At 34.9% G+C, this 19,557-nt stretch overlaps 1 protein-coding gene across 1 annotated transcript; it reads right to left on the bottom strand.

The window, feature by feature from the left end:
- Positions 1-6,496: 6,496 nt before the first annotated feature.
- Positions 6,497-7,756, bottom strand: LOC148779614 (uncharacterized). Its single transcript, XM_088852675.1, has 2 exons — positions 7,037-7,756; positions 6,497-6,934 (listed from the first exon to the last, which is right to left on the bottom strand). Exons 1-2 carry the CDS (start codon positions 7,754-7,756, stop codon positions 6,497-6,499), a joined length of 1,158 nt encoding a protein of 385 aa, XP_088708801.1.
- Positions 7,757-19,557: the final 11,801 nt, after the last annotated feature.

Here is a 19,557-nt window from a genome sequence, read left to right as displayed (position 1 = left end):
AAAAATCTGCCAAGGAATTAGCTTCCCTATACACATGGACAAATGGAATTGAGAGGGTTTCAACCAAATCCATAACTTGTAACCAAGGCCACGAAGCTCCCAGGGGACTTTTTGCTCATTGCTACATTTAATGAATCCCCTTCAATAAGGCAGAAACTACGAGGATATCTATCAGCCAAAATTTTTACCCCACACAATAACGCACTTAACTCTGCAAATTTGGCTGTTTGAACTCTAATCGGACCAACAAATGAAAAAATAATGCTGGCAAAGGAGTCACACAGCACCCCACTAATTCCAGCGACACCCGGGTTTTCCAAAGAGCTTCCATCAAAGTTTAACTTCAAACATTCACCTAGAGACGCCATCCAAATACTTATCAGTCTAGTGCTAGGCCTCCCAAACAAAAATAGACTACTAAGGTTAGCCGTCACATCAACCTTGCTAATATTCCTACCCTCTTTATTACCAGAGATCCAAGCCCAAATCGATATTTTGATATTGTTTAACAGTGCCTCCAAAAGCAGTGACTTCCCCTCAAATGTCCTTCTGTTCCTTTCTTTCCAAACTTCCCAAATAATAACTCATTTTGCCATCTGCCAAATCACTTTCCCCGTCTTTGGCAAATGAGGAAGAGACAATTGTGAGACTATGCTCGCCACAGAAAAAGGAAGTACCGTAAGAATCCCAACCATTTCAAAAAGCCAGAACCAAATTCTTACCATGAAGGAACAATGAATAAACAAATGTGCACCCGTGTTATAAAGAAGACATACATTTGGTAAGATCTTCTCCCTTTTGATCAGATTATCGACAGTAAGAACCTTATTCAGAGCTGCCAACCAAATAAAAACCTGAATGCGCACCACTGGGAGAAGACTACATCGCTCAATCAACTGTGCACAAGTGATACATTCCAACAAACAATAGTATAATTAATTATGTATATTAACAAATTTGTTGTTGCAAACAATTTATATTAGGTGAAAACTTGTAGAAGTAAAGTCGTAGTGATTTACACCGTCCAACAAAATTTGTCGAATAGAGAAGTGCACTATTTTGACATATAAGGTTATTGCCTTATATGAGTCACACGAGGAATGATTAAATGAGGCAAGTTTATTAAGTTCTAGACGAGCAGGCCTTTTTGCCCATTATTATTGGAATGGTTTGGTTTATATAAGGAAAATCCAATCCTCCCTTTCAACCATGTGGAACCTATCTTTTTAACGGTTCAAATCATTCCAACCAACATAGTGAAGGGTGGACCCAAATGTGGATCTGGTTGACCCATCGGGTTGGCGGGTTAACCTGAAATTAGTGTTTACAAACTCAGTCGGTCGATCTGAGAACCGGCAGGTCAAACAGAAAACTTGGAATCAGTCGATCTAGTTTTGGTGGTCCTGACAGGTATTTTTTTTAAAAAAATAAAAAACCATTTATAAAAAGGTGTGGTTTGTATAAGGGTGCAACCTTTAACAATCCAATTAAGGCACACCTCCAACTTTTGTCAATGTAATTTTGGTGTAAAAAGTTCTCAGGATTATCTGAAAATCTATTTTTATCTCTAACTATAAAATTTTAAGCTTCAAAAATAGTTAAAATCAAGTAGATCTATAAATATATAAAATTCTTGAAAATAGATGGTCTAGATAATGTGTTGCAAGATGCATTATTTTTTAGACTCAAAATTATTTTTTATTTTTTTTCCCATATTCATACATGTCGATGTCGAGATGATCAATTAGAGAGTTTTTCAACATTAAAACAACTTTTTCCGATGGATTTTTAAGATGCATCTTTAATTCTACATTTTAATATTACAACCTTATATAAATTGCTTCTTTATATAAAATCCCAAAAAATAAGGGATTTATTTGTAATATATTTTTTAATGTTTTTTATCATTTGGACAAAGATTATAAATTGTTCTGGCCATGAATACTTATTTTTATATTTTCACATTGTTTTTTAAGAATTTCAAAAATACACCTGGGCATAAATTGATTTTTTAAAATCCATTTTTTCCCTAATTTTCAACTTCATTTGGATATACTTTGTTAAATCATGCTTTAAATATATTTTGTATGTTTTTTAGATTTTTTTTTGTATTTTTGTATTTTTTTTAGAAGATTATTTAGACTCTCTAAGACCTATCCGATTAGGCGAGTTGAATCGACCGGTTTACCAGTCACTCAGAACTAGCTCATGGCCTATTTTCAAAGCCGGTTCAATCTTTCGAATACCACCGGAAGGTCAGCATGAGCTTGGCTCATCTAAAATACAATAAGCCTGGCTCATTGTTTCATTTCCCTATTCTATGATGAAACTTAATGCAACAATGATAGGCCTACAGTGAGCGACCCTTCGGATTCAAGGAAGGCAGGGGGGCACAATGCCTCCTTCGATGGCTCACCTGGACCCCACCTCAAAAGCTTACAAATATTTAACAACTTAATTTATCTTCTTAAGATTAGAAGATACGCCATTAAATTTTTTAATCCTTGGAGTCAACCATATAATATGTTTAATCACAATTATTGCCCCAATGATGCGGCCCAATAATAAATGGCCCCCAACAGTGGGAGGTGTGCATAAAGATGCATTCAGATTGGATATCCATTTAGGAGTATTTTCTTATATAGAATTTTGGTTTCTAGAATAATCAGACAAGGATGTGGTTTGTATAAGGCTAAGCCTTAAATAACCAAAGTACGACGTACTTTTAAATAATATTAAAAGAAGTTGCTTCAATATTTTTATTTCTAATTATAAAGTTTAAAATTTAAAAAATAACGTAGATCGAGCATATTTTATAAGCAATTGAAAATCTTGAAAATTGAAAGTCCAAAAAATACTTTACATGATGTAATACTTTTAAGATTTTGAAATACATTTTTTCTCATGTCCACACATTATGAGGTCAAGATGCTCGATTTAAAAATTTTTGGGCATCAAAATAGTCACTTCTAGTGAAATTTTGAGATGCACCTTAATTTGATTGTTTAACATCTCACGCCTATATAAACGTTTTCCATTACACAAACATAAGAAAGAAATATTTTGAGTTTTTTAAACGTCACACTTTACCTTTCGTAAATTAATGGTTTCCACAATTTTGAGATGTTATTTTTAGAGACAGATATAGATTGTTTATCAATTTTTTTCCTTTTAGGTGGGTTGGTAGGTTATGAAGGCTACATCCCTTTTGGGTACTGAAAACAAATACTCCTAACCAGGGTTTTATCCAAGGGAGTAAATATACATTATAATCCCCATAGATAATACACTTTTTTAGCTTAAAAGATAAATGATTTTTAATTTCAATAAATCAATGTTGCTTTGCTTGTGCAAGGCTTGTTCTTGAACTGATCATTAAATGAATTAAGTATACAATAAGAGAAATTAGTTTTTTTAGTGCAGAGAGGTTGCTGCTATTTGTAAAATCTGGTAGTTAAAGAGTGAGAAATTTACTTTCAAAATTTTAATTGTTTTTCTTAAATATTGTGATAAACTCATCACTTGATTTCACATACCATAGCTTTATGAGTGATGCTGACCTTTTTGTATCAAATATAAGTGGTCCGGAACTTGAAAACTGACACACAAATTGCTAACATTACCCGATACGCGATGGTTGACACTGCAAACTCAAAAATAGATTAGTTTCACTAAGGATTGTACATTCTCATATAATATAAGACTAAATGGTTGAAAACTCCAAAAATACAAATATATAAATATAATTATCTTGCTTTTTTCTTTTTGAATAATAATTCCAAAGTTCGAAGCTTTTTCATGCGGATATCTCACGTGGCAACATCAAATCGCTCATGAGGGAGCATAGTTTACCTGTTTTTTCTAATTTCACTACGATAATAATACTTTTATTTTTTTTAACACTACTTGATACTATTTATTTTCAAAAAAATAATGCTAGACACTATTCCTTTGTCTCTTTCTTATTTATTGATGCATGTAATTAAATTGGAATCTTGTACGTTCTTTGGTTTTTATGCGGTTAGCCTGCATATTGTAGAAATCGGGACTTGGTAATAAATATATTTTTTAAATATCATTTGATCTTAATTTTTAGAGAATATATAATCTTTAATAAGGAGATTAGGAATATGAAAAAAAAAAAAAAAATGAAAGCTAAAAATAATAATTATATTAAGAAAACATTTGGACCGTTAGATACACATGTTTTAGATGGAACGCCTATTTGCATCCATCTTTAAGATGGAAGCGGTCCAGCCTGCATGAAACAATTTTCCACGTTCAAAAAGTTTTAAAAATAGGAAAACCAAATTGTATTTTGTACGTATCTTAAAAAATAACATATTAAGAATGAGTGGAGATCATCCAATTTTAAAAAAGAGAGATCTAAGTGTATTGAAGAACTCAAAATCTAATTTTTTAAAAAATAATCATTTAATAATTCTTAAATGGATCAGAAAATTTCACATCCAAAAAATTCTCTCAAATAACTATACACCTGAGGGAATAATTGTACAAATACAAGAATCCTATAATCCATTTATCTGCTCAGTAAGACAAATACAAGAAGCCTGGGTTCTTATATGTCAGCTTCTTGGACCACTAGCTCTCCAAAGCTCCTGGAGAAGACCAGGATGAACGGTCAAGATGCTCCCTTTAGTCCCTAACATGACCCACTACCGTCCATCCTTTTTGAGAGATGACAAATCAAAAAATTGAAATTATCATTAACTTTCTCCTGTAATATCTTTAGCTTTCTTTAGGATAAGCACGACTTTATGGCTTTTAAGATACACGAATAAGAAGGCATAAGTAAACGTCGTCAAGGAAATTAGAGCAAAGGAAAAGTCCACAAGACCTTTTACTTTTGGCAAAAGTTTATATAAGGGTGAGGCCATGAACAATCAAATTAAGGTGCACCACAAAAATTCACTAAAAGATGTCGTTTCGATGCCCAAAGGTCTTCAAATGGATCATCTCAACCTCAAGATATATAAATATGAGCAAAAATCGATTTCAAGTCTTGAAAATAGTACATCTTGTAATACATTATCAAGTGTTCATAGATATGCTTGATCTACATAAAATCAAATTTTCAGGCCATCACAAATATTTTTAGTGCTGAAAAAACATATTTTGCCGCTATTTCAAGGTGCACCTTACTTTGATTGTTTAGGACCTCAACCAAATAAAAACCATACCCATTTATTAATATTTACAAGTTAAAAATATGAAAAGTCTAGATAATACATTACAAAGATAAACTATATTTTAAACCCCAAAATCTCTCTTTTTTTTAGTATCAATACATCTTGAGGTCAAGATGATCAATTGGAAGATTTTCAGAGTCAAAACAACCTAGTTACACCAATCCAGAATGCCGACTCTATCGATTTGAATGATGGGAGCTACCAAATAGTGTTTTAAAATCGGCTGATTTTCAGATCTGAATAATTAAATTTTATTTTATTTTATTTATTTTTAATATTTTTCTAGACCACTACCGATTATCCTACCGTCCGTCATCTCAAACGCATGGTCCAGACCTTCTCGGTGTATCATTCACTTTCACAAAACAAATGACATGGCATCTCTTACCGATAGGAATTCTGCTTCCCGTTTTCTTAAAGTTTTAAGATATCCGGCTAATTCCATCGTTAAGTTCATTACATAATAATCAATTCAGGAAAAGTGACATTTTACCGGCAAAAAAATAACCAATTTCTGATCAATTTCAGGCAAGACGTTTACCCGAAAACAAAGAGGGTCATAATAATTTTTGCAGAAGAGAGAAAAGATAGGTGCCAATAGCAGTACAGAGAAAAAAAAAAAAAAAAAAAAATTTCCAAAATCACGGGCCTGAATTTCTGCAAGACTGAACTCCCTGATGTCATGCTCTCTTAACTTACTCTAAACAATCAAACATTCATGAGAGAGAACGAATTTTTTTAGAGAGAGAATTTTTTAAAGGATTGTATAGACCATTCATTTTGGTTCCTGATTTAAATAGAGGGAGAAAAAGTCTTCTATTTGTAATGAGATAGGGAAGGAATATTTTTAGAGAGATTTTTTATTTGTAGTGGGAGACTTTAGAGAGAGACCCTTTAAATCCAAATTCTTCCCAAAAAACGTAAAACAGTAGCAAATTTCAAAGCACTCTGTTCACTATTTACACGCCATAGAAGGAGGGCTTTGATCCATTATTATCACAGAATAATTTACTCATATATTTACAAGAGAGAGAAATACCGTAAAAAACTCCAAGCTTCAATCCGTGGAGCTCTTTTAAGTGTGTTGCTTTCTAGAGAGAGAAGCACTGTAAATAACTTCAATCTTCGAGCTGTAAATAGAGACAGAGAGAGAGACCAAGATTTTTACAGAGAAGTAACTGAGAGGAAAACTTTTAGATCCATTCTCTCTCTAGAGAATCACTGTAAAATCTCCGAAGCCATGACACTATAGAAATCCTTCAAGTTTCGAGCTCGAAAGAAACCTATCAAGCTTCTGGTTCTGATATGTCATGGAATCGAGATTTCTCTGGTTCAGTACACGGAAGAGGAGGAGGAGGTTCGGAGCTTTTCGCCATGGCCAAAAGCTCTTGGAAATAAGGGCTCTCATCTTTTCTTCTCTTTCCATCGGTAACGTCTTTGAACTCAGCCATAAGTTTATCCCACTTCTCTCTGCACTGTTTACCGTCTCTCTTCACTCCTTCTAGGGCAAGCTTCTCTGATAACTCGCTCCATAGAGCTGCTCTTCTGCTGCATCGATCGAACCTAGAAGCCATCTCTGATCTCGCCTTTATGAGCTTCAAAACCTCTGCTCTTTTCCAGTTCTTTGATCGCTTCTTGGCTGCATTTTTTCCTGAAAAGGTCGCAGGGAAATGATTTTCTGGCGATTTTTGCAGCGGTGTGGCCTTGCAAACCTCAGTGACGAGCTTCTTAGTCAGAAGGATCATGGCGTTCTGGAAAGCCGCTCTGTGTGCTCGCTCCTCTGCTCTCCATCTCTCTTCTCTCTCTAACCTCTGCTTCTCTCTCGCCTTTTCTCTCTTATCCATGGCGTCTAAGAGCTCCACAAAGAAACGGTGCTGTCTGCTTATCAAGCTCTCAAGAAAATCCTTCAATGTCTCTCTCTCTGAGCTTTTCCGGCGCTTGACCGGAAAACTCGTTGGAAAATCTGCGGGAGAACCGGTTTCCTCTTCCTCGTCATCGGATTTTCCCGTACTCTGATGGATTCCGGCCATTAAAGCTTTCCTCTGCGCTTTTAGAGAGAGAATCGGGTCTAGGTCTTGGAAAAAGGGAAACTCTTCTTTGGCTTTCACGCCATCTCGTGCCTCTTTATAACCAGCAGTGAGCTTCTCCCACTTGTCTCTGCACTGTTGTGAGTCTCTGCAAAAGCTCTCTCTCCTCATTTCACTGGCAATCTCATCCCATAGCTCTGATTTCCTTCCTGTTTTAGCAAACCTCGACTCCATTTCCGATCTCAAGCTTATAAGTTTCAGAGTCTCTGTTCGCGTCCAGTTCTTTGACCTCCTTTTGTGTTCTTTCTCTCTCTTTACCTGCAACTCCTCCCGCTCTAAAGGGGGTCGGATGTTCAAAGGCAAGACCTCAATTGCCGGAAAATCCTGCTCAGATTCCGGAAAACGCCTTTCCTTCACCAGAAAACTCTGATCTTTAGCCGGAAAATCTTGCTCTTTTATCAGAGCTTCAGTCTCCTGCTTTGCCTCTACAGAAAGGGAACCACTCTTCTCGGAGCTCATCTTTATTCTGCTCACCCTTTATTGCCGGAAAACTGTCCAAATTCAAACCAGAATCCATTTCCTCTCTCCCAAAACTCGCCTGAAAACCATTCCCAACGCCGGAAAAATTTTCCCGCACCTCGACACAAACATTTCCCGCTAAATCTGAAACGAATAGAGAGAGAAAAGAGGGCTCAATTTGTCGGAGCTCTGATATGAGAGAACGGATATGGCGTGAGATTAGTGAAGGTCCACCAAATATAGAAGTGAAAGATAGAGAAAAGAGCTAAATTTGTCAGACACTCTCATTTGGCAAAATATTAATATAGCCAAGAAGTAGAGAGACAAAATGAGGAGAGAGAAAGAGGCGATAACTTTGGGAAGTGAAGAGAGAGATGATTGGCTGAATGTTGGGGGGAGTAGAGAGATAAAATGAAGAGAGAGAAAGAGGAAGAGCGAAGTAGAGCGATAAAATGATGAGAGAGAAAGAGGTACAGCGGAGTAGAGAGATAAAATGAGGAGAGAGAGAAAGAGGAAGAGCGAAGTAGAGAGATAAAAAGAAGAGAGAGAAAGAGGAGAGAGAGAAAATAACAGTGACAGTCCGCTACATATAGCGGCGAAAAGAGAAAATCCACCGCTAAGGCGTGCCTTTGCTCCGCCAATTAAAATATGTTTTTCCTTAGCCTCTGTTCATTGGTTACCTTAGCTCTAGTTTGAGAGTGCTAGTACACGTGTTTAAACCTGATTGGATGGGGATCACGATAATTATTCGATTAAACCCAATTACGGTGGGGCCATAGAGTTTGGTTTAGTGTTTTTAACCAAGATTTAGAGGAATGGTTGAGACGTCTTAATAAGGGAGTTAACTTGAGGATCAAGATCCGTTTACGTAATGATTTTGGGGCGGCCAAACCCCGTTACGTGTTACGGACTGAAATCACGCCGTCACTTACCTCTGTGCTTTGTTACCAGATGTCATCCTTTACAAATAGTTCAATGTCCCACGTATCCTGGAGATTGCGACAACAGTTAACATGAAGTTGTTTGTTATTCATTATTTAATGAAAAAAGTTTATAAAAGGTTGCGACCTTAAAATATAGAAATGCAGATGCACTTAAAATATTTATCGGAAAAAGAAATTATAAATGTTAAAAAATCTTCTAATTGATCATCTCGATGTTAAAAAAAAAGATTGAGTCTAATTGATCATCTCGATGTTAAAAAAAAAGATTGAGTCTAAAAAATAGTGCATTTTGCAACATATTATTTAGACGGTTTATTGTCAAGTTTTTCATATGTCTATAGATCTACTTGATTTTAACTATTTTTATTATTTAAAATTTTATAATTAAGTATAAAAATAAATTTTTAGATAATCCTGAAAATATTTTACTCCAAAATTGCGCGTTATAATAAAATTTGGAGATGCACATAAATTAGATTGTTTAAAGTTACAACCTTCTAGAAACCACACGTTTATTTAAAAGAGAGATCACTTGAAAAGGAAAAGGGCGTTATTACCCTTGCATTTTAATGGTACCTATCTTGGATTCTAGAAAATAAAATAAAAAAACCATATTTTCTTCCAAAGGGCAAGGTTTTGTATAGGGTGCCTTCTTTATCTTGGAGAAGTAAGGTGCACCTCAAAAGTTTATTTGGGTAGGGGTTTGGATTTGACGTGTCAGATTTGGATCTAAATTTTGGATCATATCAGATTGAGGTATAGGTGGATCTAATATGGATCCAATCTGGTTATTAAAATATTAATATGTTATATTATGTATATATTTATAATATTTTTTAAATGTATATTATATGATAAATTTTTTATATATATTTTTTTATAGATATAAATAATATATAATTTTTTTGCATCAAATCAGATTTGGATCCCTTGCATATTTTTTTATCCGGATCTAGATCCAAATATTTTGGATGCAATTGGGGTCTAGATGCGGATCTGGATCTCATGTATACTTTTCGGATTCGAATCCGGATCTCGATGGATCAGGACCAATCTGACCCACTCTCATCTCTATCACAAATATTATGATGGCTTGAAAATCGATTTTTATCCTATTATAAATTTTAAAATATAAAAAAAGATACAAATGGAGCAGATCCATAAACAGAAAGTCTTAAAAACATACAATCTAGATAATTTGTTACAAGGCGTAGAATTTTTAAAATTTGAAATTCTTTTTTTCACCATATCCACGCATCTTGAGGTTGAAATGATTAATTGGAGGGTTCTCCAATGTTGGAACACTCTCTTCTAGAGGAATTTTTAGGTGCACATTACTTCAGCAATATAACATTTCGTAAAACCAGTCGGGGTGATTGGGATTAGGCTAGGTTACCTGGAACTAGCCACTAGACGTGATCAGTTTTGGATGGTTATGGTGGTCAAGCGATAAAAAAATCCAGAAAAAAAAAACAAAAAAAAAAAAATCTAATTGTAATAGGTTCTTTAATATTTTCTGTTGTTTTGAAAAAGATAGGGAAGTATCTTGTCCATAAATATTTATGTTTAGATTTTCTCCCTACTTTTTTGGATTATTTTTAAAACACTCCCGAATATAAATTCATTTTCAAAATCCATAATTTTTTACTACTTTTTAGTTTTTGGGATTTTTTTTTTTAAAAAAAATTAACCCTTTCAATCCCTGCCGCAGCTACCGAGTTCGAGCCGATTACCCAAACAGGTTACGGGTTATCCAGATACAACTCATGGACGGGTTCCGTTAGGTCATGTCTTTTAACATTGATTTGCAAACTTGCATAAATCTTTTACTTATTTTAAATATGGATGTGATTTGTATAATGTTGAGGCCTAAACAATCAAAGTAAAGTGTGTCTTCAAATAGTGTCAAAAGATGTTATTTCACTACCGGAAATTTTTGTGATGGTCTGAATTTTTTTATTTTTTTGAAAAATGTCTGAATTTATTTTCATATCTAATTATAAAATTATATGCTTTAAAAATAATGTAAATCGAGGAGATCGATATACAATTAATAATCTTGAAAATTGACGGTCTACAAAATGCATTACAAGATACACTATTTCTAATGTTGAAATCTATTTTTTTATGTCCATACATCTTGAGATCGAGATAATTGATTTGAGGACTTTTTGGCATTGAAACAAATTCTTCTAGTGAATTTTCAGAGTGGGCCTTAATTTGATTGTTTAAGGCTTCACCCTTATATAAACTTTTTCCTTTAAATATACACAAGAAAAAGTTAAGATGACGCGCGGTCCCCCTTGCAAATCGAGTGGGATTTAGTGGGTAATAAGTCCAAAAAGAAAAAATTTCAAACTTTTTAAAGTACCTCCTGCTGACAAATTTCACTTCTAATTACTAAAAAAGGACAATGATTTGTAACTTGCTTGTAACAAAGGAAATCAATACAATTACAGCAATAAAGTACAGGGAAATATAGATGCCTCTCATTTGACCATTGAAAATCTATACCCAATCGATGATGAACAGTGAAGGGTCGTAGCATAACATCACTAAAAGCTGCGGCTTTACCAAAACCTTAGCCCATTCTATATGCTCGCATCGATCACACTAGTATTTCCCTTTCAAATGATGAGTCCGGGTTTGGTGCATCCAATTATCCTACTGGATCCACTAACAAATGCACTGTTCATTTATAGTAGACAATGTAGATTATACCTAACAATCAGTTCAAAGATTTAAAAAATGTCCGGTCGGCAACGAATCACCCGGTCTGATTTGAGAATTCATCATCCCGTTCTGGTTCTATGTATATATAAGAAAATGAGAATCAGCGATTCTGCATAGTAAACGGCGATCCAAGTTGGCTATTCATCGATCCAAACCAGTTTTTGGGCAGTTCAATATTTTTCACATGTTTTTTTGTTGGTTCACTGATTTTTATGCACAGTGAAATAACAATCCGGATTGCAGATTGATTGATCTGGATGGATTTGGGATGCCCAATGGTGGCCACTGATCCGATTTTAAAATCAGTGCTCTAGTGTAATCCACATGGATAAAGGGACAGTGTCCAACAAGAAAGAGTCCACGCCACGGACACCGAAACACTACACTTACTCAAGAACATATTGTGGGGATGCGATAGGAATTGTCATAAATCTCATGGTGTTCTCTCTCTAGTTTTTGGGTAGGTTATTCTCTTTCACTCGTGTCCAATTTTACAAGAAGCCAACGGGGAGAAAAGGTGGCCACGGGGATATAGCGTTTTGATTTGACACTCTTTTCGACCTTCCCCTAAAACCCCCGACAAAATCAGGACCAATTTCCCCACTTGAAGCCTGAAAATTTGGGGGTCTTGTCAAGGACTCACTCACCGACTACTACTAAATCTAGTGGCCCATGATGAAAAATTATCCACTCTCAATTTAAGTTTTATGCAATCACACGTACTTTTCTAATAATTGCACCCATTTTCTAGCTTCCGAGCCACCATTTTTGCCATTGCAAATGGGAGATGGAGTCGTGAGGTGCAGGTGTGATCGCTAGAAACTCTCGTTACCATCACGACCTCCTTCCCTCTCCTTTTCCTTTTTTTTTTTTTTTTTTTTTTGTATTTTTTTTTTTTTTGTAAACGATTATTCTGTTACATCCAGACCCATACGTTCAATGAGGTTATAACTCCCCCACATCTTTTTTGACTTTCGGACATTCCTATCTCTTGTTTTTTTGACTCTCCAATTGAATTAATTCACAGCTCTTAAATTCCTATCTCTAGTTTTTTTGACTCTCCAATTGAATTAATTCACACCTCTTAAAGGATTTGTATTAGGTCAGTCTATCGTGTCGCTAGCCCACCCAAATCGAATTTCCCTCATCGTATGGTCTATTGGAACCACAACTAAATTCTCCAAATAGGTGTGATTACTATAAATTTTGATGCAAAATGAGCCCCCTAAATTTTGTTTATACTCCCACAGGAGCATACTATCCTTCTACTCCTTTTGTGCAACTTAATCTTGGAGTAAGTCTAGGACCCAAAATTTGGGGATGCAACTTCTTCATTTCATGGACTAACCTCAATAGAAAAAATTTTAAATTGCACCCTCTATGCGCTTGAAAAATGTCTCAAAGCCGAATAGAGGCCGTCAAATAGATAAGATCTTAGTTTTATAAACCTTAAACTTCATATTTTTCTCTAAAAATAACCATCTATAAATTTTTTAAGTGTGGTTCTCAAATTTTAAGAATTAAAAGTTCCTCCCAAGTGGGACATCTACCCCGGGGGGCTATATTTAGGTTATGCCTCTATGGCCCAGCTCACTTTGATGATTTGAAATCGAATTTTGATTATTGGATCGACTCTAGATCTAAAACTCACTAAAACATCAATTTTCCCTAGGGCAATTAATCAAATTATTCACAAAAGATGAACATATCTTTTCATGTAGTTTCAAAATACCCATGAAAGATACATGATACATGATCTTGAGTTAGAACAATAATAAATGGGAAAAATACTAAATAATTCATCTTTCATAATGAGCATTTTGATCAATCTCCTTTTCTCAAACATTGGACATCATATGTTAACAAAATCCAATAGTATAAAACGATATATAGGGCTCAGAATTTATCCTGTTTGGATCCAAAACCTGAATTTAGGATCATATCTAGATCTAGATGATCCAAGATTTGGATCTCACAGTTCGGATCCAGATCATTTGGATCCAAATAGTAATTCCGATCGAATCTGTGTGCAGGTGGATCCGATTCAGATCCGACCTAGTTATTAATATAATATATATTATTTTATATATACAAATATGTTATATAGTATTTTTTTGTTATAAATTATTTCATAGATATAAAATAATTTTTCAGATCTGATCGGATCTAGATCCAAATCTTATGTATGCTTTTTGAATCCGGATCCAGTTCTAAATATTCTAGATCCGATGAAATCTGGATCCTAATGGTTGCATACCTGATCCGACCCATCCTTAACCCTAGTGATGTACATCAAATAAGGAGTTCTAGAAGAAAGGAAAAGAAAACAACACATCCACAATAAAAAAAGCCACGGACAACCTCAATAGAAGGTAGGAAGTCCTCTAAAGATTGGAGGCTACCTTGGACAATCATCCTCCCGAATGTTTTTCTTTGTAAACATGCCGGATATGAACAGTTTTGGATTCAAGAAGTCACCCTCAATGATAATTCTATTCATCTAGCAAGTAGTCAATACCAAGTTTGTGAGCCTAGCCTGTTGTTCAGCGTCTGCTGCCTTGCAAGAGTGAATCAGAATGAAATATGGGAATATTACCTCCCATGCTGCCTCACAAGAGTGAATCGGATTGGAAAATGGGAATATTACCTCCCATAGATGGTTCTTCAAGAAGCCTCGACGATAGGCCTCCTCCTCTCAAACTGCCATCAAAGTTCAATTTTACCCATACCACGTTTAGTTTGTACAGATTCCCTCTTCCAATTCGGCATTTTCTAAAGAACATCAGGAATCTTGAGTTTGTGATAAAGTACTCCATTCACACCCTCCTAAAGTCTTCCCATGCTTGCGCCCATAGCTGGATGTAGATTCCAGAACCTGATCCTGAGGCTTAGATGTACCTCGAAACACCCTTTGATTACTTTCCTTCCAAACTTGCCACAAGGTTGCAGCCATCGCCATGCCCCACAAATAAAGGATGAAGAACAGAGCCTCACTTCAAACCCTCATTCTAAAAGCACTTTAAGCAATAGAAATATCCATGATGGCTCTAAAATCAATTTTCATCAACAATAATAAAATTTAAAACTAAAAAGATGATATATATCTTGCAGACTTATGAACAGATATTTTTAGGGCGAGATGGTCGGTCTAAATAATTTTTTATAATATACAGTACTTTTAGAGCTTGAAATTCTAATTCTTTTTCACAACCATAATGTTCAAGCCAAGATGATCGATATAAAGGTTTACTAATGCTTGAATTGCAATTTTCAATGAGTTATGAGATGAATCAAACCATTTTCCATGAAAATAATAATAATAATAATAAAATAAAATAAAAAAAAGAGCTCAAAGACTCCAAGAGATTGATGTGCCGATTAGTCACCTCTTTGTCCACCCTTGTACAATGTAGGGGTATTTCCCGCACCCAATTGGAAGGTCCTAAAATGGAGTGTCCCTCACCGTCCAATTCATCATAGCAACTCTCTGATAAAAATGTAGGGGTATTTCCCACACCCAATTGGAAGGTCCTCCTAAAATGGAATGTCCCTCACCGTCCAATTCATCATAGCAACTCTCTGATAAATAACTGGGTATTGAAGAGTATAAGCCCATTCACAATCAACTTAGAGATCCAGAAACTTGTTCTAGCACCATCCCCAATCAAGACTCTGCAATAGCTACAAAATAACTCTCTAAACTAGTTAATGGCCCTCCAAATCTAAGTGGCAGGGATGTTTTCATAAAAATTTAAAAGTAAATTCAATAGTCAAATATGATATTTTACAGAAAAACAACGTAACCCGATAATTTATAGACCATGGTGCTTCGAATCGTAATTCCCGATTGAGGCCATTGTTTGAAATCCTGATGCTATAGAATAAACCAGGATCAAATGGTTTCGGAGTAAAAATCAGTGCCCATCCCCCCAACAAAAAAAATAAAATAAAATAAAATACAAGGAAATTCCCCTTTTTTTAATTTTTTAATAATTTTCATATTGTTCAACCAGACGAATTCAAAACGGCTGTCCGACACAGATTTGTGGACCCATCTCCGTTTCAAAAACTGATTTAGAGCCTGACCCTGTAGACCCCCTCCCCTTAAAAAGTTCGACCTGTATATCCCTCTTGACCTTTTTGACATGTAATATTTGCAGATGTATACCTTTTCATTGCAAAATAAACGATTATCTCTCACTCTAAACCTTCTCCCCGGATTATCTAACAGGGAAAAGGCTGATCGCCGGAATCTCTTATTTTTGTGAATTGTAGAGTTTTCATTTACCTGCTATCTTCACAAAATTGTGAGAAATTCTCAATGAAAAAACTGCATCAGAAAAACCAAGAATTTTGCTTTGCATTCTCTTTTTCCTTTTTCCATTGCAGTTTGTGATCAAGAGGGTGATGGAGCTTATTTTGTTCTCAAGATACACGCTGTGATTCTCTCCCATTCTGTAACGAAATGCATCTTCTCTCTGTAAAAGTATGACTTATTGTCTATATACTGTAAAATGGAGGGAAGATGGATCTATTCCGTAACGAAATGCATCCTCTGTCTATAAAAACATGATTTATTATCTATATACTGAAAAATGGAGGGAGAGATGGATCTACTCATGTTTACCTTAATGCATGTGATATAACCAGTGTTTAAGGACTTGGCCGAGTAACTTGAACTCGGCACCTTGTCCGTGTAAGTTTACGTGCCCAACTCGTCTTAAAATCCCTTTAAATATCACTAATTTTGTTAAAAAACCAATATATAATTTAGAAGTATTGTTTTTTTTTTTTTTTTTGCCATTTTATGATGATTTTGTAAACTTTTCTTAATATATGCTTTAATTTTTCTTTTTTTTCGAAAAATCTCAAGGTATAAATCAAATTTTCAAGGAAAAAATTTATATAGAGCAGAGGCTCTGATCAATTAGAGCCCACCTCAAAAATTTCACTAGACATTGTTTTGATGCCCAAATATCCTCAAATTGATGATCTCGACATCAAGATGCATGGACAAGAGAAAAAAAATGGATTTCAAGTTTTGGAAATAGTACATATTGTAACGCACTTTTGGACTGTCAATTTTCAAGATTTTCAAGTTTTCATAGATCTATACACTACTTTGAAGCTTTAAATTCTATAATGAAAGATACAAATATATTTTAAAGCTATCACAAAATTTCCAATATTGAAACCATATTTCTCAACACTAATTGAACATCAGCTCTAATTTGATTGTTTAGAGCTCTACTATGTACAAACCGCACCCAATTTTTAACAATCCATCTTTTCTATATAACTTTCTAGTTTTTTTTATAGACTTCTAATGTTTTCTAATACTATTTTTAGTTTTTTGCTCTTTTTAATTTTTTATAATTTCTTTCACATTTTCTTTGTATTTTTAGGTCTATTTTGGTGTTGTGTAGGACTCAGAGAGTAACTTGGCTCGAGCTTCGGACAATCCATGACAACATCAACGGATTACTATGCTTATTCAGACACTATTCCACCAAATGCTGGGTATTCTTGCCAAACTTTTCTAAAGAAGAGGTCAAGGGAGGAAAAATCGTCAAAACAAGGGAAACTTACAGTCATACCCCAATTATCCATATCCCCCAATTATCCGTTTTTATATTCATGCTCATTTTTTTTTTGCAAAAAGCCTCCACTTCAAAGTAGCAAAGAAATTCTACTGCAATATCCCCAGTTCAATTAAAGGTATGGACTTTTTGGACCTTTAAGGTCTAACGTCAAGAATTTCTTTGATCCGAAGTGATAAAGACATTAGATCATAAGTGGAAAAGAAATTCTCAACTTCAAGCCTTGAAATCTGAAGTGAAGTTGTAATAATCTTGATTTCAGATTTTCAAGTTCCAAAGTAGTTGGTTTTGAGAAACGTTAAAAATAAATAAAATACAAAATTTTACGGGAAACTGCAATAATAGACACCTATTGAATTGAGTAGGAGGCTAAATTTCTCTCCAAGCAACAATATGAATAGTTTTGATATTTTTGGAAAGGAAAAGGATATTTTAGCATATAGGTCATGTAAAAAGGTGGGGGGAGGGCGTCTTAGCTCTCTTTATTTTAACACATATTTGGTCAAACTTCGAGTAGATAACTGATACATGAGGGCCGGATAAAAAGATATTGGGAAAAAAAACCCTGGTTTCTGCCCTAGCAAAAGCTAAAAACTATAATCACAACATCCAAAAGCAAATTTATAATCGAGAAATTTGTCAATATACTTATAAGAGATGAACTATTCAACATTTTTGCCTTTTACAATTATTCTAAGTCATGATCATGTGTCTCAATCGGTATTTCAAAACTAAATTAAAAGACGTGGGTAGAATGTTAAATAGTTTATCAGCCATGGGTCGTTGAAAATAGGTTCTCTCATGGGTATTAGGATTCAACTTGCGATCAAATAGTAGATTTAAGTGCTACCACAAAGCACAAAATGCATATTTCACTTTGGCACCAAATCTGGTGAGTTTTAATTTATGAACTGAAAATCTCAGCCCTCGAGGCTATGCACTATAAAACTGAGCCATAGGCAACACCGCACTGAATCGACGGAGTTAACCGTAGGTCAAAGCAAGTTTCTATTCAGCTATTCCAATATTAACAAGGCTTACATGAAATGGGAAAAGCAACTATAGTGTCCAAGATCTTTGAAACCAGAATGTTGGGGATTCCCAAATTCCATCATATCTGCATTAGGACTAACATTTTATATATAATCCATACACCCATACGAGAGGAAGGCCAAAAGTACCTACTCTCCCATACACTCACACAAGCAAATGCAAAAAATGCCTTCAATATTTACAAAATACCAAGTTTCCCATGCAAACATGCACAACAGTATCAATGAAATCATGGTTCTTGGGTGTTGAATACTTGAAAACAAGTTCGGCAAAATTGTCTTGCCCTTTGCACAAAAATAGAAATCATGTCTCCCTCTTGTGGAAGGACGGATAATGTCAGAGCAGAAGCCCAACTGACCCTAGAGGTGTCTCCAATGTTTCCAAAGGGCAAGGTAAAGAACAGTGTGTCCTGCCCCTTTATGACTCCGGAAAAAGGCAGGTTTAGACTCCCAGAACTTAAATGATAGTGACAGTGGTATTTTCTTGCTCTCAATTTGAAGTTGCGCGTGGTTGAACAAAGGTTTTAACAAATAGAGAGGTTTTTTACATTTATTTATCGGTAAAAACCATTGAACTTGCTCAGAAAGTTTCAAAAAGAATCTATTTGGATGCATAGGTGAAAGGAACAAACAAATTTGGTTTCTTTAGAAGTAGGCAGCACTTGTTTTAGGTACTGGTTTAGACGTCGACAACATAAGAATCGAACCTTCTGCCATATACAATGAATTATATGGAAAACAACAACTAAATAACAATATTCTGAGATACAATTTACAAGATCAAACATCTAGAAAGTGAAGCAAGCATATGGTATAAAAACTTGCCTCCGACAATTAAGCAACTCATGGAGACAATAGCAGATCTAAGATAATCCCAAGAAACGCATACAAAATCAAGCTACAACAAGTACAATAGAGTGCCATTCGCTAGAAGCTAATGTTGTGTCGAGGGCTATAGCAATGTGATGATAATAAAGCTAAAGGGCAGAAAGTAAAATGATGGCAAATACACCTTATAGTCCAAAATAAGGTACAAACCCCTGAAATGTTTTATCTTTTTTTTTCCTCTTTTGGAGAATTTTTTGTTTTTTTGTTTTTGGGAGAATGACAACGCCTCGTATTAATTACTGATTTATAGTAAATTTACAACAAGTTTCATTGACCCTTGAATTTCCATCCGTGTCAAGTTGAATGTTGTTCACCATTCCTTATCATCAGCAGATAGCACTGATATAGTGAATCACGTCAGGCCCATGAGCCCCTCCAAATATGGAGTGGTCGAAGGGAATGAGGAATGGTCCATCAAGTCACTTAACCATTTTACGTTTCAGATGCAAATTGTTAGGTGAGTGTGGCCATTAAAAGCCTTATGAATGAATGCTTGTAAAATGAAATAATATAATTGAACATAAACTCAGTGAAAGTGTGGTCCCTTATGGACCATACTAAACAAACAATGTTTACTAATACTA

Source organism: Amborella trichopoda, chromosome 12 (genome assembly GCF_054954075.1).
Source record: "Amborella trichopoda isolate Santa Cruz 75 chromosome 12, AtrichopodaSantaCruz75HAP2 v2.0, whole genome shotgun sequence".
In the NCBI taxonomy this organism is placed as follows: Eukaryota; Viridiplantae; Streptophyta; class Magnoliopsida; order Amborellales; family Amborellaceae; genus Amborella; species Amborella trichopoda.
The sequence above is the reverse complement of the archived record's forward strand: the minus strand, read 5'-3'. Positions and strand labels throughout refer to the sequence as shown.

Excerpts from the sequence above, each read along its gene's own strand:
- LOC148779614 (XM_088852675.1), bottom strand. The coding sequence starts at position 7,756 with ATGAGCTCCGAGAAGAGTGGTTCCCTTTCTGTAGAGGCAAAGCAGGAG. Across the intron at positions 6,935-7,036 it reads CCATGGATAAGAGAGAAAAG|CTCGTCACTGAGGTTTGCAA; the intron begins GCGAGAGAGAAG and ends CTGACTAAGAAG.